The following is a 27,962-nucleotide window of genomic DNA, read 5'->3' as shown; positions in this document are numbered from 1 at the left end:
CATTTCTAGACGCACATTGCTCCGTGACCTGATAGAAGTAAAGAAACTTTCTGCTTTTAATTAAATGTAAAAAAAAAAAAAAATAATCCAAAAAAGTAAAAAAGTTCTCTGTGTAAAGAAAAGGAGGGCGGGGGGGGGGGGGGGGCTAAAAAAACTGAGAAGATGTGGACCTTGTAAATCACGTTGGGTTATTTATGACTTTCCAGAAGTAAGCTGGAACCAATTTTTCAAGGAGTCCCTGGTACAAAGGGTCTTAGCAGAAGTCCTGGGGATACCGAAAAGCGCACGTCCTCCAGACATTACTCCGGCAGGTCGTAGAAGCTTCTACAGCCACCCATCAAATATAAACACTGGGATCGTGCGCCGAGTGGAATGTCGCTAAGCCGGTGTTTACTAGTCTGACGGCAGAACAGTGTCCATTATAACAAACATATTACGTCTCCCACTAAACAGTAAATAGTATTAGTGCCCGGAGCAAAAACACAACCGAAGAACCTGGGCAGTCGTCTGGTGGCACAGAAGGTCTGGGATGGACTCCAGCCAGCTCGGTATCACTTTACTCCTTCAGGAACCTCATTGGTGTCCAACGCGGTTATCCCGATGGTCCCCGTCTTGTGTTTTGAGTCTTCCGGTTCTCAATGATTTCTATGATGTCTCCATTCGTCTTGTCGTAGGTCATCGTCTCTTTTAGTCTTTTCCAAGTTGGATCTTCTCATAAAAAAATCCAGATAAAGAGAAAAGTCTTTCCCAAAACCCCGGTTGATCGTCTGCGGAGAGAATAATGGAGTCTCACATGGACAGGAATAAAGATTGAAGAACCATCTCAAAGGTCCTTCAAGATCTTCCAAAACATTGATGGCTTCGAACCTTGGTGGTGAAGAAGAGTTTTGACAATATCATGGAAGGCAGATAAACTATTAAGTGGATACTTGACCAAATCTAGGCCAAGAGTCCACAAATGACCAGTCTGAGGTTTTATCTTATCCTGGACGTGTCACAAGTGGAAGACAGTTTTGCTAAAAAGAGTTGAAAGGAGAGAGGAAGACGATAAAAAACTCTACACGATGACTGGAGACAATCTAAGGAACCAGGAACATCTTATTGGGAAGTCTGAAGACTCTAGTAGAACGTTCTGGAGACTCTTCATATGGTCACCAGGGGATGAACTTGATGATTTTGATGCAATTCTTATAACGGTTGATGGAGCAACTTTTTGGACATCTTCTGGTCTTCGATTATTTCCTCCTCGGGATGGTCTATGCCGGGCGAGGAAGTTTTTGCAACTCAAGCCTGTTTTCTGTGGTTATTAAACAAAGTTCAGCTGTGAACTGTCTGCTATACATTGTGTGATGTGGTGTTATTCCTGGAAGTCAGCAAAGCCGCGGATCACCCAAAACTCATCGCTTTATAACAACATCGCCAAGAAAAGACCGAAACTCAAAAACATTTCAAAACAGTTTAGAAACTACAGAAAGAATAAGAAGGCGAGTGTTGGCTTGGTCACCAAATGGGGGAGGAGTGATGGAAACTTTAAGGGTTTGCCCAGGATTAGAAAATCATGGCTACTATTTTCCAAAAACAGCACCTCATCGGTCCGCAGGTTGTCTGTGGTATTACACCGCAGCCCCATTCACTTCAATATAGAGCTGCAATACCAGACACAACCCATAGAGGGGTGTTGTGCTGTTTTTGGAAGAGAACAGCCATGTTTTTCTAATCCTGGAAGACCCCCTCCAATTAAAGTTAAAGGGGTTCTCCGACAAAAATAAAAAACATTTATTATTTGGTTTTTCTGGTCCAGTAGAGGGAGCGGCAATGCTGCTTTGTTTCACTACACAAGGACTAGTTTAGCCGGGCCCCCAACCTGCTCTTCCATTTGCAGTTCAGAATTTTATCCCGGTTCCTATGGAAAAAAAAAAAAAGCCCATTTTTTTAGGGCAATCAGATTGCACATCATTCGGCAGGAATTTCAAAAAAGTTTTACATTTTCAATTCGGAAAATAAAAACCAGTTCCGAGTTCTCATTTTTTTCTCCTAAAGTTTTTCATTTTCTCTTTAGTGAACGTCTGAGGGAGAAAAACAAACCCCGATGAAGTTCTTAACACATGAAAAGGAAAAATATGGAAGAAAAAAAGTTGGCATCTTCTCTCCGTCTCGTCTCAGCCTCTGGTATTAATGAAAAGCTCAGCAATGTTCTGAAGAAAAAAAAATCCTGGTCTGTGATCTCGTCTGATCTACAGAAGACAAGTATTCAGCAACTTCAATATGTGGGGTCGTTCCATCGAAAGCTATTCTTTCCGACTCCCCCATATACCAGCCACTGCCAGACCCCACTGTCCCATCCAGATACCTCTGACAGCGGCTTATTTCCCACGGGAACAAAGGATCGGCAATGTTGGATTTCACCGTGCCCGATCCTTTTGCCCCTCGACATCTAACGTCAGGGGAGAGTCGGGACACCCCCATAGGCAGATAGATCGTTTTGGCACCTTCACTAGTGTAGCCCCTCATTCAACCCCACCAACCCATCCAGACCTGTTCCCAGATAATACAGAACCAACGTTTCCACCCCAAAACTGATAATCAATACATCCTAAAAAGATTATTTCCTAGACACCCACAGAGACAGACGTCTGCTTCTCATGGACAACGGGCCGTTTCTTATTTTTGTGGGCATTAACGGAACAAAAAAATTACCAAATTTATAATTTCTTAAATTTTGGCCTATAACAAAAAGTGGGTCTTCCAAAAAGTTGACTTCAGTACATGCTCAATTTCACAAACCTATTCTCTGATAAGCCGGTGAATGGTCAATAGACCCCCAAAAAAAAAAAAAAAAGACCCAACCTGGGTGACGCGTTTTGATCAATCAGGTCTCGCTTTCTGGAACATTTACCTCCAAAAGAAAGTGTTTTCGGAGTCATTTAGAGCCTGGACCAGGTCACGGGAATTTGCATCCATCAATAGAAAACAATCCAAAAAGTTAGATGCGAGTTGCCTGGCTCTGAAAATGACAGGACACTTAAAAGGTCCTGAGATGTCGAAGGAGGACATTGGTGGGGATCCCATTGAGAGTTGGAGTGAAGGAAATGTTTATAGCATCAGGAACGGCCTTCAGGGGCTTTTACAGGGTCTTTATTCTGAGAAGTGTTGAAAGTCACCGCTCAAGGACTGCACAAATCCCGGGATCCTTGACGCCAACGTGGCTAGAAATTTGCCACCAATGGCTACGTTTTTGGATTCTTTTCTATTGATGTCCATGAGAATTCTTATTAGTGGGCCACTAAGAAATTCGAACTGGCCCTAAGTCTACAGGGTTTTGCCCACACCTACTCTATGACCAGTCCGTTTTTCCTAAGTTTGGTGGGCACCATAGGAAGAACCTTTACAGTAGAATTTTTGATTGCCCTTTGATCCATATTTTTTCTATTTCCTATAAACTTACAAAAATATTCTTCCGAGTAGCCGTATATATTTTTTAACTGGATTTCTAACGTCATTCAGTGGAAACTCTCCAGTCCGGAAGAACATGCAGCGTAATTACGAGCTCCACAAGACCAATCAATAGAGCCACTTATCGGTGAATTACGGGGTCGGGCCAGGAAATGACTTTAATGAGAGGATCATTACCATGAACCTGTTTTTCTCATTACGTGGAGCGGAGGCCTCAATGTACAGAATGTTTTTGCATTTTTGGTTCCTAATGATAATCTCTCATTGCCTCCAACCTCCTGATCAAGGCAATTATCCCCCTCCCTCGTCTCCCAACTTAAAAGGTCCCAGAACAAACTCCGACTTTGACTATTCAGATATTTTTGGTTGGAAGGAGAATCATGAAAAAGTGAAATAAAAGTAAAAAGTTGCATAAAGACGGCGGCGGCCGGAGCCGAAGATTCCCGGACACGGCTGGAAATGACTTCCAATTATGTTTAAGACTAATGGAAAGGTTTTCACCTGCGCCAAAGAATGATTAATCCTTTAAGACAGGGTGGACGCAGCAATATAACGCCAGGAAAGGTTAACGCTTTGTGTTCCAGAAGAACGAGGAGTCGTGAAGTTGAGGTGTTCGATTTTCACAACATTTGGAGGGAAAATAAGACAAAAAAAGGGGTTTTATAGCAAAATGTTTGAAAAGGTTTTATAAATGTAATCCAGAATATTATTATTATTATTATTATTATTATTATTATTATTATTATTATTACATTATTATTATTTCATTATTATTATTATTATTATTATTATTACATTATTATTATTATTACATTATTATTATTTCATTATTATTATTATTATTATTATTATTATTATTATTACATTATTATTATTTCATTATTATTATTATTATTATTATTATTATTACTATGTCCTGAGTATTATCCAGTCTGGAAAGTTATTAAACTGGGAGACTGAATGAGAAGACAATTCTGGTTTCCCGGCTGAACACCGGAAATTAAATGATTTCTGACCATAGAAAGAATTTTTTAGGTTAATCTTCAGCTTTTACTTCAGTCATCGCTCAAATTCTTCTCTACAAAAACAGCCACAAAGAGATAAACTGGTAACAGGAGACCAAGATGAAGAGCAAAACAGCCGAATCTGCACTGAAAATGTGCAAAGGACCTGATTCCGTATCCCAAGTGCCAGCCTGTCATTATCCTGTACCCCAAGTGCCAGCCTGTCATTATCCTGTACCCCAAGTGCCAGCCTGTCATTATCCTGTACCCCAAGTGCCAGCCTGTCATTATCCTGTACCCCAAGTGCCAGCCTGTCATTATCCTGTACCCCAAGTGTCATTATCCTGTACCCCAAGTGCCAGCCTGTCATTATCCTGCACCCCAAGTGTCATTATCCTGTACCCCAAGTGTCATTATCCTGTACCCCAAGTGTCAGTGTGTCATTATCCTGCACCCCAAGTGTCATTATCTTGTACCCCAAGTGTCATTATCCTGTACCCCAAGTGTCAGTGTATCATTATCCTGTACCCCAAGTGTCATTATCCTGTACCCCAAGTGTCAGTGTATCATTATCCTGTACCCCAAGTGTCAGTGTATCATTATCCTGTACCCCAAGTGTAATTATCCTGTACCCCAAGTGTCAGTGTGTCATTATCCTGCACCCCAAGTGTCATTATCTTGCACCCCAAGTGTCATTATCCTGTACCCCAAGTGTCAGTGTGTCATTATCCTGCACCCCAAGTGTCAGTGTATTATTATCCTGTACCCCCAAGTGTCAGTGTGTCATTATCCTGTGCCCCAAGTGTCAATGTCATTATCCTGTACCCCAAGTGTCAGTGTGTCATTATCCTGTGCCCCAAGTGTCAATGTCATTATCCTGTACCCCAAGTGCCAGCCTGTCATTATCCTGTACCCCAAGTGTCATTATCCTGTACCCCAGGTGTCAGTGTATCATTATCCTGTACCCCAGGTGTCAGTGTATCATTATCCTGTACCCCAGGTGTCAGTGTATCATTATCCTGTACCCCAAGTGTCAGTATCATTATCCTGAACCCCAAGTGTCAGTGTATCATTATCCTGAACCCCAAGTGTCAGTGTGTCATTATCCTGTACCCCAAGTGTCAGTGTCATTATCCTGTACCCCAGGTGTCAGTGTATCATTATCCTGTACCCCAAGTGTCAGTATCATTATCCTGAACCCCAAGTGTCAGTGTATCATTATCCTGAACCCCAAGTGTCAGTGTGTCATTATCCTGAACCCCAAGTGTCAGTGTCATTATCCTGTACCCCAAGTGTCAGTGTATCATTATCCTGTACCCCAGGTGTCAGTATATCATTATCCTGCACCCCAAGTGTCAGTATCATTATCCTGCACCCCAAGTGTCAATGTCATTATCCTGTACACCAAGTGCCAGCCTGTCATTATCCTGTACCCCAAGTGTCATTATCCTGTACCCCAGGTGTCAGTGTATCATTATCCTGTACCCCAAGTGTCAGTGTCATTATCCTGTATCAGAGCTGAATGAATTCTCCAAAATGTGGGTCACTGTAACTCTGCAAATCTCGACCCTGACAAATCCCTTCTCCCCTCCTGAATCCTCTGATCCGGCTCCCGGTGTGAGGCTGTAAAACACTTATCAGTGACCAGATCGGGGAAAGGAATTTTTCTAGGAAAGTAAGTGATGCGGGACATCATGTGGGGGGAGGTGATCATAGAACATGAGCGTAAGGCTCTGCGCACACACAACAAAAAACGTCTGAAAATACGGAGCAGCTCCTGATTTTCAGACGTTTTTTAATCAAGCTCACGATTTTCGCAGCCGTTTTCCAAAAACGTCTCAAGAAATGACCTGCACTTCTTTTTCACGGCCGTTTTTCAAAAAAACGCCCCGTCGGAACAGAACGCCGTTTTTCCCATTGAAATCAATGGGCAGATGTTTGGGGGCATTCTGCTTCCGATTTTTCGGGACGTTAACTCTGTTTACTCCGTGTGGACATTCCCTTACTGGAATAAACATCTCTTTACCTTCACATTCTCATCACACTAAATGGGAAAATTCTAAAATCATCTCTGAAATCTTAATGATTAAGATTCATACAATTCTGAAGTGTGATTAACTTTTGAATCAGTAATTTTAAAGGGGTATTCAAGGGAATATAAAAGTAATGGGGGGTCCCTGATCCGGCACGTCCCCTTCAACCAGAGCAGAATGCCGCGGCAAAAATACGGTCTTGCTCTGGTATCCATTTAATCAGTGCTCATTAATTTCACTGGCATATAACAAGCAGTGGGACCACTGCAATTATGTAGTCACCAGGGGAAGCAACACATAAAAGTGGACAGCCCCTTTAATTTTTTTAAATTTTTTTTTAAGAACTCCATCCTAACAACATGTCTAATAGATGTGTTATTATTTAAAAAATTAATTTGTTATTTCATTAAGGTGAAAAGTCCTGGACTAATTATGGCCGTAAGTTGACGTTTTCTTGTTCACAATGCTCGTATTTTAGTCATACAGAAGCTGAACCCCTCGGAGACAGGGACATTACTCCAGCGCAGTTATACATTCCAGGCCACCGGGAAGAAAGTCATCGTAACTGCTATTTACATTGGACTATACCTTGAACAAATTCATCTCAATTAAGGGCTCTGGAGACCGTCCCCCGAAAACCTGATAGGTGTGTAAGCTGATGGGCCCTGCTCTGAAAAAGAATGGTTCTTTGTGTTTCCTTCAGACTCGATCTTTTCTGTGGTGGCATTTCTGCCATGCACACCTCAAAGAAAAACAGAGCTTGCAAGTCATTATGAGGGACCGCCATGGGGACGTACACAATGCAAGAGAAGGAGCAGTCATGAAAATTGTCGACATGGACCATTTGTTCTACCTTACAAGGGGCTTTCTGTATGAAGATAAATGTAAGGACCTACAGGAGTCCCAAAATTTGAATATAATGGAAACAAAATAATTTGTGGTACGTTAACCTGTTACAGATACCTATATGAGCAGGAGGTTTAAAGAGTAGCTCCTGAAATTACACAAAATATATTTTCTCTCCACCCTTACATGAATTGTCAATTCTTAAAGGGATACATTTACAGTCTTTTCAACAGCAGTATAATTATATATATATATATATATATATATATATATATATATATAGTAAACCTGTGCAGGAATCTGACCTGCCCCAGTGGAGGGGTTAACAGAAATGGGCCTCCATTCCTGTGTAATCATATCTCTCATTAAAACTATGTCCCCCCACCCGTCCTCTGCATGCTCATTTATCAACTCTCAAGCAAAAACACTACCCCTATTCTGCTCAGGAATGTGTTTTCAGAAACTCTATCCCACTCTCCTAGCCTGGGCCAAGTCCCAAAACTCTCAGGGATTAATGACAGGGGGCTCTTTACACCCCCCACCCTTATGCACTTCAATCTCAAGGGGATATAGTTCTTGGTATGTTCACCTGCATACAGCATTGTTACTGATCCTAAGCTTTGGGGAAGGGTCTCACAGCTGCAATCCATGAAATTGTCAAAATTCAATCACCTTTGTCTAACCCATTCCTTGCCGGAGGGGGAAAACCACAGACTGATCTGCATTCCAAGGAAGTTCTGACGTCAAAACACTCTTCATGCTGGCTCCTGACCCCCTGCTCCCATAATATGTGTCCTACAGCTGCATGAGGATTTAATCATGACTGAATATTAAACGGACTGAAAAAATATCAAATATGTATATCGTGTCTTGAAGATTTTTTTATTCTGACCTAATGTCTTACCAAGACGTTTTATGATGGGAAGTTGAGGCTACTGGAAAACATTAACTTTGTGCACCAGAATAATAAGTATTGGACCTCTGTATGTGTTTCTAACCTATATCTACAAATAGCAATGCTCTGAGTTCCTGGTACAATAGGGTTAATAATATATGTGACACTAGTACTATTAATTACAAGAATGTGTGCCAAGAATCCTTGCATTAACTAATGTCCACAAAGAAAGGTAATGGGGTCAAACCTCACCCCTTGGTCATTATTATAGGTTGTTTATAGATCCCATACCTCTTACAAAGAATGTTACTGTATATTGATATATAGAGGATCATTGCCCATACACTAAGACCATGCAGTGCCACAATTGCAGTCTTAAGTATGGAGTCAAGGGGTGAGGTTTGACCCCATTACTGTCACGTTACTATTATTATGAAATGCTGCTAGTTTTATGAGAAGATCGCACAGGGGTTTAACACTTTTACATTCCACATTTCAGTCGTCTTGTGATCGATGTTTGTACTTACTAGCTAGTGTGACAATTGCTGGAACACTGGCCATGGCTCCAGCCGGGATGCGAGCGACACACTGATATCTCCCTGCAGTATCGTTCTTCAGCCCGGTAATCACCAAGGTTCCTCCTGAAACCAAAATCCCTGGGAATTCTCCCAGCTCTTCTCCATTCAACCTCCAAGAGATTGCAGCACTTGATGGTTCCACCACGCAACTGAGAGTGACCGATCCACCATATTTCTGGAATGTAGACACAGGCTGGACCAGGAACTGTGGGACTTGGACTAAAAAAAGATCAAGGTCAAAAATTAGTAGGGTAAATAATAATTTAACTTCGACAACTAAACCCTTTACTGTAATGATAGACGGAAATTGCTTGGGAGCACAGAGCTGAGTTATACTATAGACACAGACAGTCATGTATGTAACATTTATTTATACATCATTTATTGCTTTGCCTTTTATGTTGTATTGTAGCACTGGAAACATAATGGCCCTGACTGTTTAGCACCCTCCTTCACCCTGTCCCCACTATGTGTGACCCACTTCATCCCTCTTAAATTGAGCCTATATCATGACATTTTAGGTGGCATATAGCAGTATTATTTGGTCACTGTATGGCATTGTGTGTGCATTGTATAGCCGTATTATATAGGAACTCTATAGAATTAGGTGCCCACTGTATATCAGACTTATATGGGCACTGTAAGGCAGTATATTGTGGGCACAATATCACCGTATTTTCTGAGCACTGTGTGACAGTACCATGTTAGCACTGTATGTCAGTATTGTATGAACACTATACAAATGCACTTTTATGGGTTCACTGTATGACCATGTTGGTATGGCAGTATTATGTTGGTAAGGTACGGCAGTATTATGGGGGCACTTATGTGCCCCCTGTCGTGGTATGATGTTGGTATTTTATTGTAGCACACGTGGCACTGATGTAGGGACTGTATGGCAGTATTACGTGGGCACTATATGGTACCTTCCATTTCTTGGTTTCTAAAGAAAATAAAAAGGGAGGTGGGGGTATGTATTGCCCGGGGACCTCCATCAGACCCTCTTTTTCCCTACAATCAGCCCAGTGACTTTAATAAATCTCATTTTCAGGGATCTGTCGTTGATTGAAGTTAATCCTCAGAGTTGCTGCTGGGCATTTAGTGAAGCTCTCTGAATATAACGCACATTTACTGCAGTCTGTGCCCTCTGACCCGGTGATGTCATTAGGAGCCCCGACACAGAACTGAGCCGCCTTGGTGCCCTGGACCCAGTTTCCGATCCTCTTAAGCCCACAATGTCTTCCACATGTGATGAAGACGACCCCCCGTTACTGGCGGCATGAAGCTTCTCATCATCTCCGCACTCTCAGGGACTAGAACCTTTCTGCTATGACATCATCTGTTTTGTGTCAATGACATCACACCCAGCAATTACCATTAGCGTGATCTCCGTGTGATTAGTGACAGAGTTCTCAGATGCTTTGGCGAATACCGAGCTGCCACCCTAAAGGACTCAAATGGAATTCCCCTTTAAAATCAAACCGCAACAGTAAATATAACCCCTCAAATTATTCTGTTCTCAGAAGTTATTAAAAATTCTATTCTGTGATTTCTGTTTCTGGGAAAGCTGGGTGAAAAAAAAAATGGCCGCCATTACGACTTCCTGGAGCAACGCATGGCAGATTTAGTCATATAGGTTGTCACTCGTCTTATATGAATAAAGCTTGGTCATTGTAGAATGAAAAGCTCAGCAACTTTCTAATAGACTTTGTTTTATTTCTTCAACATTTTCAAGATCTCTGCTTGCTGTCAGTGGATGAAATCATTCTGATTTACATCCAGAGGTTAAAATCTTGTACAACAGCTTGGGATAAGATAAATGCATCCGGATACATTAGCAGCACAAATCTCTCTCCTGTCATGATAGTTTGCTACAATGTATCAGTGCAGGCAAAATGTAAAGGCCTGGAGTCTGAACTGGATACAATTGTAACAATATCTGAGCTGTGAGAAGTATTATGAAATCAGTAGTTGGACGTAAACAAGAATGTTTCTATTCATGGACAGCAAGCAGAGATCTTGGAAATGAACCACAAAGTCTATAAGAAAGTACTATGGTTTAGCATTTAATGTTCATCAGGTCGATGACGGAGCTCACAATTGTGTTGGGATCTTTGTTTCATCTGTTTCTTGCCGCCCATCGATCAGGAGAGCGTCTACGTGACATGTAACGCATCAGCGGCAAGCGAAATCTTCACACCGATCCAACAACAACAGTGGCAGCCATCTCCCGGGCATGGTTTGGCCCGCATCCAGCTATAGATTAACCCATTCACTTTCGCATCATTAACTCAGTCTAGGTTTCTCTATATGTGGGTACAATTAGATTGTCAGCTCTCTGGTCCAGTATGTCAAGTGTCAAGTCTTGGAATCCAACAGCTTCAATTGAATGTACACCGATGACTATGGAGATGTTATACCGCGCTGCTTCCAGGCCAGAAAGTGGAATATATGGAATAGGTGAGCGATGCCCGCGTGTGCCCAGGAAATGCCGCCTCAGCAATACTATGTTTTTGTGCAGTTTAGGGTCAGTCGGGTCCCACTCCATCATCTAATTAATGCACAAGTAATAAGACCAATAATGAACGTTCATACCTATAGACCCAGGGATGCAGGGACGGGATAAGGGAGAGTTCCAAGTATTGGGAGTAACACTATTCATATAGGGCCAATATAGTCATAGGACCCATACCCCCCCCCCACCCCCCCCCCCCCCCCGGGGAAAAAGGAAGAGACTTACTAGACAGGTCCTGGCAGCAGACAGCGGACAGCAGGCAGCAGCAGATGGCAGTGACCGCAGTGATCCGGGGTATCATTGTGATTCCATATACAGCAGCCGGGGACTCTGGGCACATTCACCGCGCTCCCTGTCCCTCCACCTCAGCCGCTGACACCTATGGAGACAATACACACAGGACTTATATAGAACGCAGTTTATAGGATCATTCATTGCTAACAAATACCAAACAACACAAGTCTGTCCAGTGATTGTCAGCTTGTGTTCCACAAGAAGCAAAGTCATAAACTCTGTCTGAGACTCAAAGACAAGGGGGATTCCATAGTGTGACTGCTCTTACAGTAGAGGTTCCATAGTGTGACTGATCTTACAGTAGAGGCTCCATAGTGTGACTGCTCTTACAGTAGAGGTTCCATAGTGTGACTGCTCTTACAGTAGAGGTTCCATAGTGTGACTGCTCTTACAGTAGAGGTTCCATAGTGTGACTGCTCTTACAGTAGAGAGTTCCATAGTGTGACTGCTCTTACAGTAGAGGCTCCATAGTGTGACTGCTCTTACAGTAGAGAGTTCCATAGTGTGACTGCTCTTACAGTAGAGGTTCCATAGTGTGACTGCTCTTACAGTAGAGGCTCCATAGTGTGACTGCTCTTACAGTAGAGGCTCCATAGTGTGACTGATCTTACAGTAGAGGCTCCATAGTGTGACTGCTCTTACAGTAGAGGTTCCATAGTGTGACTGCTCTTACAGTAGAGGTTCCATAGTGTGACTGCTCTTACAGTAGAGGGTCCATAGTGTGACTGCTCTTACAGTAGAGAGTTCCATAGTGTGACTGATCTTACAGTAGAGGTTCCATAGTGTGACCGCTTTTACAGTAGAGAGTTCCATAGTGTGACCGCTCTTACAGTAGAGGCTCCACAGTGTGACTGCTCTTACAGTAGAGGTTCCATAGTGTGACTGCTCTTACAGTAGAGGCTCCATAGTGTGACTGCTCTTACAGTAGAGGCTCCATAGTGTGACTGCTCTTACAGTAGAGGTTCCATAGTGTGACTGCTCTTACAGTTGAGGTTCCATAGTGTGACTGCTCTTACAGTAGAGGTTCCATAGTGTGACTGATCTTACAGTAGAGGTTCCATAGTGTGACTGCTCTTACAGTAGAGGCTCCATAGTGTGACTGCTCTTACAGTAGAGGTTCCATAGTGTGACCGCTCTTACAGTAGAGGCTCCATAGTGTGACTGCTCTTACAGTAGAGGTTCCATAGTGTGACTGCTCTTACAGTAGAGGTTCCATAGTGTGATTGATCTTACAGTAGAGGTTCCATAGTGTGACTGCTCTTACAGTAGAGGTTCCATAGTGTGACTGCTCTTACAGTAGAGGTTCCATAGTGTGACTGCTCTTACAGTAGAGGTTCCATAGTGTGACTGATCTTACAGTAGAGGTTCCATAGTGTGACTGCTCTTACAGTAGAGGTTCCATAGTGTGACTGCTCTTACAGTAGAGGTTCCATAGTGTGACCGCTCTTACAGTAGAGGCTCCATAGTGTGACCGCTCTTACAGTAGAGAGTTCCATAGTGTGACCGCTCTTACAGTAGAGAGTTCCATAGTGTGACCACTCTTACAGTAGAGGTTCCATAGTGTGACCGCTCTTACAGTAGAGAGTTCCATAGTGTGACTGCTCTTACAGTAGAGGTTCCATAGTGTGACTGCTGTAATAGTAGAGGTTCCATAGTGTGACTGCTCTTACAGTAGAGGCTCCATAGTGTGACTGCTCTTACAGTAGAGGGTTCCATAGTGTGACCGCTCTTACAGTAGAGGCTCCATAGTGTGACTGCTCTTACAGTAGAGGTTCCATAGTGTGACTGATCTTACAGTAGAGGCTCCATAGTGTGACTGCTCTTACAGTAGAGGCTCCATAGTGTGACTGCTCTTACAGTAGAGGCTCCATAGTGTCACTGATCTTACAGTAGAGGCTCCATAGTGTGACTGATCTTACAGTAGAGGTTCCATAGTGTGACTGCTCTTACAGTAGAGGTTCCATAGTGTGACTGCTCTTACAGTAGAGGTTCCATAGTGTGACTGCTCTTACAGTAGAGGTTCCATAGTGTGACTGCTCTTACAGTAGAGGCTCCATAGTGTGACTGCTCTTACAGTAGAGGTTCCATAGTGTGACTGCTCTTACAGTAGAGGTTCCATAGTGTGACCGCTCTTACAGTAGAGGCTCCATAGTGTGACTGATCTTACAGTAGAGGTTCCATAGTGTGACTGATCTTACAGTAGAGGTTCCATAGTGTGACTGCTCTTACAGTAGAGTTTCCATAGTGTGACTGCTGTAATAGTAGAGGTTCCATAGTGTGACTGCTCTTACAGTAGAGGTTCCATAGTGTGACTGCTCGTACAGTAGAGGCTCCATAGTGTGACTGCTCTTACAGTAGAGAGTTCCATAGTGTGACTGCTCTTACAGTAGAGGTTCCATAGTGTGACTGCTCGTACAGTAGAGAGTTCCATAGTGTTACTGCTTTTACATTACACGTTCCATAGTGTGACCGCTCTTACAGTAGAGGTTCCATAGTGTGACTGCTCTTACAGTAGAGGTTTCATAGTGTGACTGCTCTTACAGTAGATGTTCCATAGTGTGACTGCTCTTACAGTAAAGAACCCTTCTATGCTGATGGTCACGATTTGCTGCCTTATTATCTGGTTTATTATTAGGACTCGTTTGGGAAAAATTTGATTTTAGGAACCAACAAGAACTTTCACCACAGACATCAGAAATCTAGAAATATACATATATATATATATGGTCACATGTAAACACACTGGGGCAGATATAGATGTGGGCACAATGTTTGCTTGGTGACGGTTGAGAACGGCTGCCCATATAATATAGATGCTGTATATTGTGGGGGGGGGGGGTCAATAATGTATCGAAATGTCACAAGCAGCAGAATACAAGGAAACAACGTGCAGCAAGTCCAGCGTATTATGCCGCAACGTGAACCGCGCCGCAGCTGCGCCAAATCTTCCCATCAGGCTATATATTGGGCGCACGCAGTCCTTTACATGCAATCCATACAGATAAAACAAGATTAGAAAAACTCAAAAGGGAAAAGCGTGAGGGTGCAAGAAGGTACACGCGTTACGCCCAAGTCACGTGACTGCGACAATGGCAGCGCTACTGACGTGTGAGCAGCCTAAACAGAAACTCCAAGTGGAAGGAACAGTCGGAAAATAAACAACACACCAAAAAAAGAAGTCAAAATAAACGGAACACCAGAAACAATGTTACAAAAATCCTCTATGAAGTGTCTGAGAGTCGGGGTTTAAAGTCCCCAACACAGAGCAGCACCCCTCTCTCCTCCATGGATGGGACTTTCCAGCCCATTCCCGGGGCACATGAGGGGCCACTAGACTTACTTGCCGGGGGTAAAGTCCTGACCGTGCCCTCTTCATAATGAAGGCAATAGCAGCTGTTTGGAAACCTTAATACTCTTCCCACCAGGTTAAAATAACAATTTCCTGTGAGTGGGGGTTTAGATGACCCCTGACCCGCAGACCCCTTCTCTTTACACCCCCCAGCCCCCTCCTCCTCCTCTGGCCTCAGGCATGTAAATCATACCCCAGGGGGGAGTCATTAGTGGAGTGAAATTAACAAGGGCTGGAACTGTATAAAAGACACAACTGCTATGGGGGCTGCAGGGGGTGGGGGGAGCAGAGGATCACATTTCACCACTCCACAGTGGAGGGCCTGGAAGATGTCCACCTCTCCTGCTGGAGTTAACCATTTCCAAACTGGACCTAATGAAAAAGAATCACATCAAGTGGAGGATATATCGATGATGTCCCCATAGAACGTAACGTTTGAGGATCCTGCGCTATCATTCTGCGCTGGTCGCAACATCTCTGGGAATCACAGGTGAAACCCCAGGTAAAACCCCAGCTGAAACCCCAAGGTGAAATCCGAGGTAAAAGCTCAGGTAAAACCCCAGGTAAAACCCCAGCTGAAACCCCCAGGTGAAATCCCAGGTAAAAGACCAGGTAAAACCCCAGATGAAACCCCAGGTAAAACCCCTAGGTGAAACCCCCAGGTGAAATCCCACGCTGCTGTCACTTTAAAAATCACATATGACACATTTAGTTGGGCAACATCTGCTGCATGGGAGCTGTAACCGGTCCCCTAAATATGCAGCAAGTTCCTCCACAACTGTTACATGGTGCAGTCTGTTCCATCTTACAACCAGGGAAACATTGAGTGCAAATATCCATCTATCTATCTATCTATCTATCTATCTCATATCTATCTCATATCTATCTCATATCTATCTCATATCTATCTCATATCTATCTCATATCTATCTATCTATCTATCTATCTATCTATCTATCTATCTATCTATCTCATATCTATCTCATATCTATCTCATATCTATCTCATATCTATCTATCTATCTATCTATCTATCTATCTATCTATCTATCTATCTATCTATCTATCTATCTATCTATCTATCTATCTATCTATCTATCTATCTATCTACCACATTATATACATATACCTGAATGTATGTCCAGCTTTAAGCTATGTGTATCATAAGTAATGGATGTCTCTATGTGACTTGTAGTGCGTCACGTCATTATTTAGTTCTAAACTCATACAAACGTCTTCATATTAAGGTTCTAGATACAGATGAAAGCTTGAAATACCTGTAGAAGTTTGCTAGGGAAGTGATGTAGTTCAAGGGAACTTTCATCTGTGGATTATGGGAGAGCTGAGAAATTGCACCCCTGGGTATTGGGGGAGCTGAGTAGACATCATCATAGATACATGGGATGGGGGTATTACATAGTATTGACTAATTTCTATCTATGGATCCCAGTGGATAAATGTACATCAGGTTAATATGGACGGGCGCTGCGAGATGGATCCGGGAAGAGCAAGAGGTGGAAATGGTTACAGTGAAGTTTGGGCATTTAGTGGATTTACACGCTCAATATAAAACGTCCAGATTTGTTTATCCCAACATTATATTTTTCTATTTTGTAACATGTCTCGTTGCGATTCTAGAGTTCAATCTTTAGCGTAAATTATTGCATTTACGAATACGCAGTAGTAAAAGCTCAGCTGGATGACAGGTGGAGGCGCTGTTGCATTGGTGTCTATATAAAATAATTGTGGCAGAAAGTGGTACTGCAAGTGAGAAACGCAACTGGGTATTTCGATAAGATTTGAAGGAAACACCTCTCATTAATCCTGGTCCTGCAGCATTATAGACCGAGAGCAATGCATTTCACTTCAAAAATGACTATCAAAGACAATTTAATATAATGCACCAATCCTGAAGGCTGGTTTCTAACGTACTTGAGCCGAGAAAGATAATTGGGTCCAATGTAAGAAAATAACTAAAAAACTCTGTACTTTCCACACCTAAAGATGATGATCACTTCATAGAAATAAACTTTTTGTCTATGTACGCACATCAAGTCAGGTTTCGAAGCCTTCCCCCCTTATTTCATACCCACCAGAGAGAGTCCTGGCACAGATCCCCAAACTGCAAAGCCAGATCCTCCTCATTCTGGGCTCTGTTTTATCTCAGCTTGGCTATTTCTGGCACTCGGAGGAGTACGGGGGTGGGGGGGGTTAGCTAGTGGGAGGTTGGACGCTTATGACTGCGTGGAAACTTGGCCTTACAAGTCTGCGTCTTGTGAGACGTCTTTTATTATTTCATTTTTCTTGATTTTTCCTTCTTATACTTGGCAGTTCAGTCTAAACAAGTGATGCAGAAATATTATTGCGGACGCTACGCCACCCAAACTCCTAGTAACTCTTTTATCACCAAAATGGAGAAGTAACACGAAGAACAAGAGCAACGTGTTCAAAAAGAAAAAATGAATTTTGGGTATACATTTTTCAATTTACCTCTCCATGTGGTGGTGGTCATTTTTGGGGTTGAACCAATTTAGCAGTTTCCAAAATTTGTCCGATCCTGATCATGTTGGATCCCTGATCACTTGGGAGCCAGGAGATGGCTGGAGAATGTTGGGTTTAGCTGATTCTAAATCTTAATGTAGACTAGATCTCTAAAGATGGCCACCAAAGGACCACTCAAGGTCGTATATACCAGAAAGGCCACACCTAAAGGTTGTGGGAGCGTTGCAGGTTGGTCTTTTCCCCAATTTTAATGGGTTATGAGACCGTGGATGTGGTCTCCACCGGTACCACGATGTTAGCTGAGTAATGAAAATGGGTTGGGGGCTCCAGGACCTTCTGTCATGGGTGACTAGGAGTGTGCTGGCCTAATTTTTATCTTTGCTATTGCCGACTTCTACTGGGACCATTATGGATAGCACTGGACAATGACAAACGTCTACCTGAGAACACCATAGATAAGCCCCCTTTAAGAATCTGCATTGACGGTCATAGGTCTACTTTGTCATTGAGGTTTTTAGACCCGGCTCTAAGCCCGGCTTGGGCGTCCTACATAATTAATAACTTTGTATTATAAACTAAGTTCCTGGGAGCTTTATAAAGTTGACCACTAAAGAGAAGAATTCTTCCAGTTCTGTTTTCTATCAGTGGGATTATATCCTGAGTATGGGTGGAGGGGCCAGGTCATACGTTGGACACATGGAACATCTTCTGGAATGCAATACATCCTTGTGCCGACAGCCAGACCCTCTTTCAAACCCATGAAAACTCTCATAATCTCATAACTAAGTGACTATGGGAGACGACAGGACCTGAAAAAGTGGAGGAAGGCATCGGTGGGAAAGAACATTGGTAGGATGAGATGGTTTTAGAAAAGGTAGACCAGGACTGGTAAGACAATCCGAACATTCGAGAGGTGGAAAAAGCACCATCTGAGCCAGAGGAAGCGGAGAACAGATTAAATAAGGTGTGATCGGATGGGTACCGGGTAAGGCCTGCCAACTCCAGCTTGGCAGAAGAAGCTCCAGACGGCGACCTGTAAGGGATATATGATGTGGCGCGCCAATGTCCAGCTCAACAATCAAGAATACACAGACCACCTTGAAATGGGTCAAGTTCCAGCTAAAGAGACTGGAGTGTCTGAAGACGTGTGACCATTCTGCATCCCAAAAAGAAGGGGGAAAAAAAAAATATGTTGGATTTTGGACGAAAATCCACAAAAAATAAACAAATTCCTAGCACAACGTCTCAGGTCTCGTCCCAGAGAACCTCGCACTCTCCCCTCGCACGCTCAGCACAGGAGGAATTTCTCCCAGTCTTCGTTTCTTAAACCCTACAATTATTTTAGCTAAATCTCATTCAAGGCCGAATAAAGAGGAAAAGTACAAAAAGTTTTCTTTACTTTCCCCGTTTTCCCCCATTTCTCTTGAATTTATGTCCCTTTGCTGACTATCAACTCAACTTGACAAGCTTGCTAATTGGATAACTGCAGATCCCACACTCTTGGGATGCCAGAGAACTGGATGGGTTAGGATGGGAGAGGTTGTTTTTTTTTTTTTGGGGGGGGGACCACTGGTTTAATAGTAGGGGGGGCTATGCCTCTCAACATGAATTCCATCTGCTTTTTTTTCCTCACCACCATTGACGACGCTTCTTGAATATTCATGAACTCTTCTCTCTTACACTTCGGTCCCCCCTCCCTCTTCCCCTCTCATAGCATAGGACAATACGTTAGCTAACAGCCCCCCCTCTATGCATTAGATAAACACAGGCAGTGTCAAGTGTGAGGAGGGACTACAACTGCCAGTCACGGATCGGTCCTACAATGGGATCCACTAATATATTGCATGCTTTCCATATGGGGGCTACGTTGCCCATGGAAACACTAACAGGCAGAACGAGGCTTAATAGAGTCCGTATTCATTGTAATGCAGCAAGCTGGCTCAAGAGACTATTGCCCCGTGGGTCGTTTTTCTTTATATCTCTACCCCCCCCCCCCCCACCTTTCATTTTTTTTCTTCCTTTTATTGAAAAGGGACAAAAGACCAAGGTTGCTTAAGGGTCCCAATCTGGAGAGGATCGGGGGTCTAAGAGAAAAGACTTTGCTCCAGTTTGGGAGCATTGAGGAGGGGTAAGGTTGCAAAAATAGGAGGCTAAATAAAAATGTAAAAAAAACAAAACTGAAAAAGTTAAAAAGCAAGCAGAGGTGGCAGCTGCCTGCAGAAAACCTGAAATAGCTGGCTGGAAGAAGTATTTTTACGATACAAAGGCCTGGTATGGAAAAAGGTTAACGAGTAATAGAAAAAACAGCTGCTTAAGACGAGCGCGATGTCTGACCACCCGCCACGAAGCCGTGTCCTAGGCCAAAAAAACTCCTGCCAACCGTGCAATGGCCACAGGTCCCCGCACCACAGCACAAAGTCCCTGAAGTTTGATAGAGTGTCCGGAGGACTTCATCTACTCGAAAGGTCCAAAATGAACAGTTCTGCTCCTCCTCCATCTGTGCCCTTTGTACTTCAGTTATCTGGTCACCGGACATCAACCTGCGCGCCGCTACGGAGGGCGCCACGTTCAGACTAAGTAATGAGAATAGAGGAACAGTCATCAAAGTATGGAGCTGAACTGGTGCCCACAGAAGATGGTAGACGGTACGCCAGGACAATCATGACCAACTTAGATCTGTAGGATCAAACTGCACCAGGAAACTGCAGTTGTAGCATTTATAACTATGAGACCTCTGAGTATTTCCAGCCATGGACACACGAACGTCGGCCCCTAGAACCATAAATACCTGAACGTCGGCCCCTAGAACCATAAAGACCTGAACGTCGGCCCCTAGAACCATAAAGACCTGAACGTCGGCCCCTAGAACCATAAACACCTGAACATCGGTCCCTAGAACCATAAAGACCTGAACGTCGGCCCCTAGAACAGTGAAAACTGATTTTCAGCCCCTGGGACCAAGAAAACCTGGACTTAGAGAGTCTCTGTCACCACATTATAAGTGCCCTATATTGTACATAATGTGATCGGCGCTGTAATGTATATAACAGTGGTCCTAGTAATAAAGAGACTCTGTCACCACATTATAAGTGGCCTATATTGTACATGATGTGATCGGCGCTGTAATGTATATAACAGTGGTCCTAGTAATAAAGAGGCTGTCACCACATTATAAGTGCCCTATATTGTACATGATGTGATCGGCGCTGTAATGTAGATAACAGTGGTCCTAGTAATAAAGAGACTCTGTCACCACATTATAAGTGCCCTATATTGTACATAATGTGATCGGCGCTGTAATGTATATAACAGTGGTCCTAGTAATAAAGAGGCTGTCACCACATTATAAGTGGCCTATATGGTACATGATGTGATCGGCGCTGTAATGTAGAGAACAGTGGTCCTAGTAATAAAGAGACTCTGTCACCACATTATAAGTGCCCTATATTGTACATAATGTGATCGGCGCTGTAATGTATATAACAGTGGTCCTAGTAATAAAGAGGCTGTCACCACATTATAAGTGCCCTATCTCCTACATAATGTGATCGGCGCTGTAATGTAGATAACAGTGGTCCTAGTAATAAAGAGGCTCTGTCACCACATTATAATTGCCCTATATTGTACATGATGTGATCGGCGCTGTAATGTAGATAACAGTGGTCCTAGTAATAAAGAGACTCTGTCACCACATTATAAGTGCCCTATATTGTACATGATGTGATCGGCGCTGTAATGTAGATAACAGTGGTCCTAGTAATAAAGAGACCCTGTCACCACATTATAAGTGGCCTATATTGTACATGATGTGATCGGCGCTGTAATGTAGATAACAGTGGTCCTAGTAATAAAGAGGCTGTCACCACATTATAAGTGCCCTATCTCCTACATAATGTGATCGGCGCTGTAATGTAGATAACAGTGGTCCTGGTAATAAAGAGGCTCTGTCACCACATTATAATTGCCCTATATTGTACATGATGTGATCGGCGCTGTAATGTAGATAACAGTGGTCCTAGTAATAAAGAGGCTCTGTCACCACATTATAAGTGGCCTATATTGTACATGATGTGATCGGCGCTGTAATGTAGATAACAGTGGTCCTAGTAATAAAGAGGCTCTGTCACCACATTATAAGTGGCCTATCTTCTACATGATGTGATCGGCGCTGTAATGTAGATAACAGTGGTCCTAGTAATAAAGAGACTCTGTCACCACATTATAAGTGGCCTATCTTCTACATGATGTGATCGGCGCTGTAATGTAGATTGCAGCAGTGTTTTTTATTTAAAAAAACGATCATTTGTGACGGAGTTATGACCTATATAATCTTCATGCTAATGAGTTTCCCAATAGACACCTGGGCGTGTTTTACTATATGACCAAGTGGGCGTTGTAAAGAGGAGTGTATGACGCTGACCAATCAGCGTCATGCACTTCTCTCCATTCATTTACACTGCAGATAGCGACATAGCTATATCACTATGTGCAGCCTCATACACACACTATAACGTTACTCATGTGTCATGACAATGAATATACATTACCTCCAGCCAGGACGTGATGTCTATTCATTCTCCTGACCACTTCTGTAGCGTCTCCGTGAGTTACAGCACAGCACAGCGAGATCTCGCTGTAAATGACAGCTTACAGTGTAATCTGGCAAGACTACACCGGCTATGCTGTAACTCACAGAGACGCTACAGAAGTGGTCAGGAGAATGAATAGACATCCCGTCCTGGCTGGAGGTGATGTATATTCATTGTCATGACACTGCAGTAATGTTAGTGTTTGTGTATGAGGCTGCAGATTGCGATATATCTATATCGCTAGTGCAGTGTAAATGAATGTGGAGAAGTGTATGACGCTGATTGGTCACTGATTGGTCAGCGTCATACACTCCTCTGTACAACGCCCACTTGGTCATATAGTAAAACACGCCCAGTTGTCCATTGATAAACTCATTAGCATAAAGTTAAAATAGGTCATAACTCCATCATAAATGATCGTTTTTCTAAATTAAAACCATCTACATTACAGCGCCGATCACATCATGTACAATATAGGCCACTTATAATGTGGTGACAGAGACGCTTTAAGCCCCTAGAATGATAAAAACTGAACTTCAGCCACTAGAACCATAAATTCCTGAATGTCAGCCCCTAGGACCAAGAACACCATAAAAAGTGAACTTCATCCCCTAGGGCCAAGAAAACCTGAACTCCAGCGATTAGAACACATTCTTACCACCTGACCACTGGGTGGCGCTGTTCTCTTACCACTCATATTGCATTAGTTCTGGGGAGGGTCCTCTACGCCCGGGTGTGTCTCGATCAGTGTGCGGATCTTTGTGCTGTACGGTGATGGTGATGCAGATGTTGCAGCTCGTGTTTCGGGCTTTACACACATGGGGTTTTTAGTCACCATCACGAGTGTTGTCTGGTGCCGCCCCCATCATCATTATGTAATTAGGCCCTAAAGTAGACAATCCCTTTAATTTTTCTGCGGATTAGCTGATTGTACACGTGTTTGCTTTTGGTACTTAGCGTCACCTGCTGCCACCAAGTCCCATTTCAGCAGAAAGATTCACACATCCCACTGTGTTCAGAGCAAACATGAGCGCACGGCGCAGAGAAAAGCTTCATGTGGATTTAACTAATCTCCGGCTCTGTGTGATGCCGCTCTTCACATCAAGAACTTGTTGACTTTTTTTTCCTTTTGTGCGACTGAGCAAATAAATTATCTAAAGAACGCAAGGAAACCGCAGAACTAACATCACAAGGAGATTTACACTCATTTTATTAGAAGTTGCAGCCTATCCATTCACTAGAGAGCAGCGGTGACATCACTGAGAATGCAGCCTATCCATTCACTAGAGAGCAGCGGTGACATCACTGAGAATGCAGCCTATCCATTCACTAGAGAGCAGCGGTGACATCACTGAGAATGCAGCCTATCCATTCACTAGAGAGCAGCGGTGACATCACTGAGAATGCAGCCTATCCATTCACTAGAGAGCAGCGGTGACATCACTGAGAATACAGCCTATCCATTCACTAGAGAGCAGCGGTGACATCACTGAGAATACAGCCTATCCATTCACTAGAGAGCAGCGGTGACATCACTGAGAATGCAGCCTATCCATTCACTAGAGAGCAGCGGTGACATCACTGAGAATGCAGCCTATCCATTCACTAGAGAGCAGCGGTGACATCACTGAGAATGCAGCCTATCCATTCACTAGAGAGCAGCGGTGACATCACTGAGAATGCAGCCTATCCATTCACTAGAGAGCAGCGGTGACATCACTGAGAATGCAGCCTATCCATTCACTAGAGAGCAGCGGTGACATCACTGAGAATGCAGCCTATCCATTCACTAGAGAGCAGCGGTGACATCACTGAGAATGCAGCCTATCCATTCACTAGAGAGCAGCAGTGACATCACTGAGAATGCAGCCTATCCATTCACTAGAGAGCAGCGGTGACATCACTGAGAATACAGCCTATCCATTCACTAGAGAGCAGCGGTGACATCACTGAGAATGCAGCCTATCCATCCACTAGAGAGCAGCGGTGACATCACTGAGAATGCAGCCTATCCATTCACTAGAGAGCAGCAGTGACATCACTGAGAATGCAGCCTATCCATTCACTAGAGAGCAGCGGTGACATCACTGAGAATACAGCCTATCCATTCACTAGAGAGCAGTGGTGACATCACTGAGAATGCAGCCTATCCATCCACTAGAGAGCAGCGGTGACATCACTGAGAATGCAGCCTATCCATTCACTAGAGAGCAGCGGTGACATCACTGAGAATGCAGCCTATCCATTCACTAGAGAGCAGCGGTGACATCACTGAGAATGCAGCCTATCCATTCACTAGAGAGCAGCGGTGACATCACTGAGAATACAGCCTATCCATCCACTAGAGAGCAGCGGTGACATCACTGAGAATGCAGCCTATCCATTCACTAGAGAGCAGCGGTGACATCACTGAGAATGCAGCCTATCCATTCACTAGAGAGCAGCGGTGACATCACTGAGAATGCAGCCTATCCATTCACTAGAGAGCAGCGGTGACATCACTGAGAATACAGCCTATCCATTCACTAGAGAGCAGCGGTGACATCACTGAGAATACAGCCTATCCATTCACTAGAGAGCAGCGGTGACATCACTGAGAATACAGCCTATCCATTCACTAGAGAGCAGCGGTGACATCACTGAGAATGCAGCCTATCCATTCACTAGAGAGCAGCGGTGACATCACTGAGAATGCAGCCTATCCATTCACTAGAGAGCAGCGGTGACATCACTGAGAATGCAGCCTATCCATTCACTAGAGAGCAGCGGTGACATCACTGAGAATGCAGCCTATCCATTCACGAGTTACGCAGTCAGAAAATGGTTAACGACTGAGTTTTCGAATAATTCACAAATTTTTATCCCAAACAGGATGTGGCATTCCGATTTCCGTGCCTGCACTCGCAGGGCGACCGCACCTTATAAAGCGGCTTTCAGACCACAGAGGGCTCCCCCCGATAGGACGCAAACAACCCCTGGATCGCGGTGATGTGCTCGCTCATGGCTCATAAGCCCTTTAAATCCCTCGTAAAAACACAGTAAAGAAAGACGGCCGTAATCTGGAAGTTTGCTGTAGTCAAGTGCGCTTATCCCATCGCCTCCGCGGGGGTCCTGAGATGGCGTTAACCTCCGAACAATTAGATGTTTAGGACCATGCCCCCCCCCACTATACACTGACACAAAGGGAGTCAACCCGTACAATGCGGATGGGACGACTCTCTGGAAGTTACATCATATCAGTGCCATCTACAAATAGTGTTCACAGGACCATTGTATCTAAGCCGATTATGTGTGATACTGTCTGCTGAGCTGTGTATCTAATCCTATCATGTGTGATACTCTCTGCTGAGCCTCTGTATCTACTCCTATCATGTGTGATACTGTCTGCTGAGCTGTGTATCTAATCCTATCATGTGTGATACTGTCTGCTGAGCCGTGTATCTAATCCTATCATGTGTGATACTGTCTGCTGAGCTATGTATCTAATCCTATCATGTGTGATACTGTCTGCTGAGCCGCGTATCTAATCCTATCATGAGTGATACTGTCTGCTGAGCTGTGTATCTAATCCTATCATGTGTGATACTGTCTGCTGAGCTATGTATCTAATCCTATCATGTGTGATACTGTCTGCTGAGCCGTGTATCTAATCCTATCATGAGTGATACTGTCTGCTGAGCCCTGTATCTAATCCTATCATGTGTGATACTGTCTGCTGGGCCGTGTATCTAATCCTATCATGAGTGATACTGTCTGCTGAGCACTGTATCTAATCCTATCATGTGGGATACTGTCTGCTGAGCCACTGTATCTAATCCTATCATGTGTGATACTGTCTGCTGAGCTGTGTATCTAATCCTATCATGTGTGATACTGTCTGCTGAGCTGTGTATCTAAGCCGATTATGTGTGATACTGTCTGCTGAGCTGTGTATCTAATCATATCATGTGCAATACTGTCTGTTGAACCACTGTATCTAATCCTATCATGTGTGATACTGTCTGCTGAGCTGTGTATCTAATCCTATCATGTGTGATACTGTCTGCTGAGCACTGTATCTAATCCTATCATGTGGGATACTGTCTGCTGAGCCACTGTATCTAATCCTATCATGTGTGATACTGTCTGCTGAGCTGTGTATCTAATCCTATCATGTGCGATACTGTCTGTTGAACCACTGTATCTAATCCTATCATGTGTGATACTGTCTGCTGAGCCATGTATCTAATCCTATCATGTGTGATACTGTCTGCTGAGCCGTGTATCTAATCCTATCATGTGTGATACTGTCTGCTGAGCTGCTGTATCTAATCCTATCATGTGTGATACTGTCTGCTGAGCTGTGTATCTAATCCTATCATGTGTGATACTGTCTGCTGAGCCGTGTATCTAATCCTATCATGTGTGATACTGTCTGCTGAGCCGTGTATCTAATCCTATCATGTGGGATACTGTCTGCTGAGCCACTGTATCTAATCCTATCATGTGTGATACTGTCTGCTGAGCTGTGTATCTGATCCTATCATGTGCGATACTGTCTGTTGAACCACTGTATCTAATCCTATCATGTGTGATACTGTCTGCTGAGATGTGTATCTAATCCTATCATGTGTGATACTGTCTGCTGAGCCACTGTATCTAATCCTATCATGTGGGATACTGTCTGCTGAGCTGTGTATCTAATCCTGTCATGTGTGATACTGACTGCTCAGCCACTGTATCTAATTATATCATGTGTGATACTGTCTGCTGAGCGGTGTATCTAATCCTATCATGTGTGATACTGTCTGCTGAGCCGCTGTATCTAATCCTATCATGTGTGATACTGTCTGCTGAGCTGTGTATCTAATCCTATCATGTGTGATACTGTCTGCTGAGCTGTGTATCTAATCCTATCATGTGTAATACTGTCTGCTGAGCTGCGTATCTAATCCTATCATGTGTGATACTGTCTGCTGAGCTGTGTATCTAATCCTATCATGTGTGATACTCTCTGCTGAGCTGTGTATCTAATCCTATCATGTGTGATACTCTCTGCTGAGCTGTGTATCTAATCCCATCATGTGTGATACGGTCTGCTGAGCCCTGTATCTAATCCAATCATGTGTGATACTGTCTGCTGAGCTGTGTATCTAATCCTATCATGTGTGATACTGTCTGCTGAGCTGTGTATCTAATCCTATCATGTGTGATACTGTCTGCTGAGCTGTGTATCTAATCCTATCGTGTGATACTGTCTGCTGAGCCCTGTATCTAATCCTATCATGTGTGATACTGTCTGCTGAGCCACTGTATCTAATCCTATCATGTGTGATACTGTCTGCTGAGCCGTGTATCTAATCCTATCATGTGTGATACTGTCTGCTGAGCCCTGTATCTAATCCAATCATGTGTGATACTGTCTGCTGAGCTGTGTATCTAATCCTATCATGTGTGATACTCTCTGCTGAGCCCTGTATCTAATCCTATCATGTGTGATACTGTCTGCTGAGCTGTGTATCTAATCCTATCATGTGTGATACTGTCTGCTGAGCTGTGTATCTAATCCTATCATGTGTGATACTGTCTACTGAGCTGTGTATCTAATCCTATCATGTGTGATACTGTCTGCTGAGCTGTGTATCTAATCCTATCATGTGTGATACTGTCTGCTGAGCTGTGTATCTAATCCTATCATGTGTGATACTGTCAGCTGAGCGGTGTATCTAATCCTATCATGTGTGATACTGTCTGCTGAGCTGTGTATCTAATCCTATCATGTGTGGTACTATCTGCTGAGCCGTGTATCTAATCCTATCAAGTGCGATACTGTCTGTTGAACCGCTGTATCTAATCCTATCATGTGTGATACTGTCAGCTGAGCGGTGTATCTAATCCTATCATGTGTGATACTGTCTGCTGAGGT

The 27,962-nt window shown here is 43.5% G+C and overlaps 1 protein-coding gene across 5 annotated transcripts in view; it reads right to left on the bottom strand.

Moving 5' to 3' along the window:
* BOC (BOC cell adhesion associated, oncogene regulated) overlaps window positions 1-27,962 on the bottom strand; it is a 77,427-nt gene that overhangs the window by 33,256 nt on the left and 16,209 nt on the right. For all 5 annotated transcript variants that reach the window (XM_075848339.1, XM_075848337.1, XM_075848341.1 and 2 more), the window contains exons 2-3: window positions 11,550-11,703; window positions 8,759-9,028 (exon numbers count right to left, since the gene is read on the bottom strand). In XM_075848339.1, the coding sequence (XP_075704454.1) occupies window positions 8,759-9,028; window positions 11,550-11,664 (385 nt within the window). In that variant the 5' untranslated portion in view covers window positions 11,665-11,703. The remainder of the gene's footprint in view (window positions 1-8,758; window positions 9,029-11,549; window positions 11,704-27,962) is intronic.

Source organism: Rhinoderma darwinii, unplaced genomic scaffold (genome assembly GCF_050947455.1).
Source record: "Rhinoderma darwinii isolate aRhiDar2 unplaced genomic scaffold, aRhiDar2.hap1 Scaffold_38, whole genome shotgun sequence".
In the NCBI taxonomy this organism is placed as follows: Eukaryota; Metazoa; Chordata; class Amphibia; order Anura; family Rhinodermatidae; genus Rhinoderma; species Rhinoderma darwinii.
Note: the sequence above shows the minus strand (reverse complement) of the source record. Positions and strands in the feature narration are given on the sequence as shown.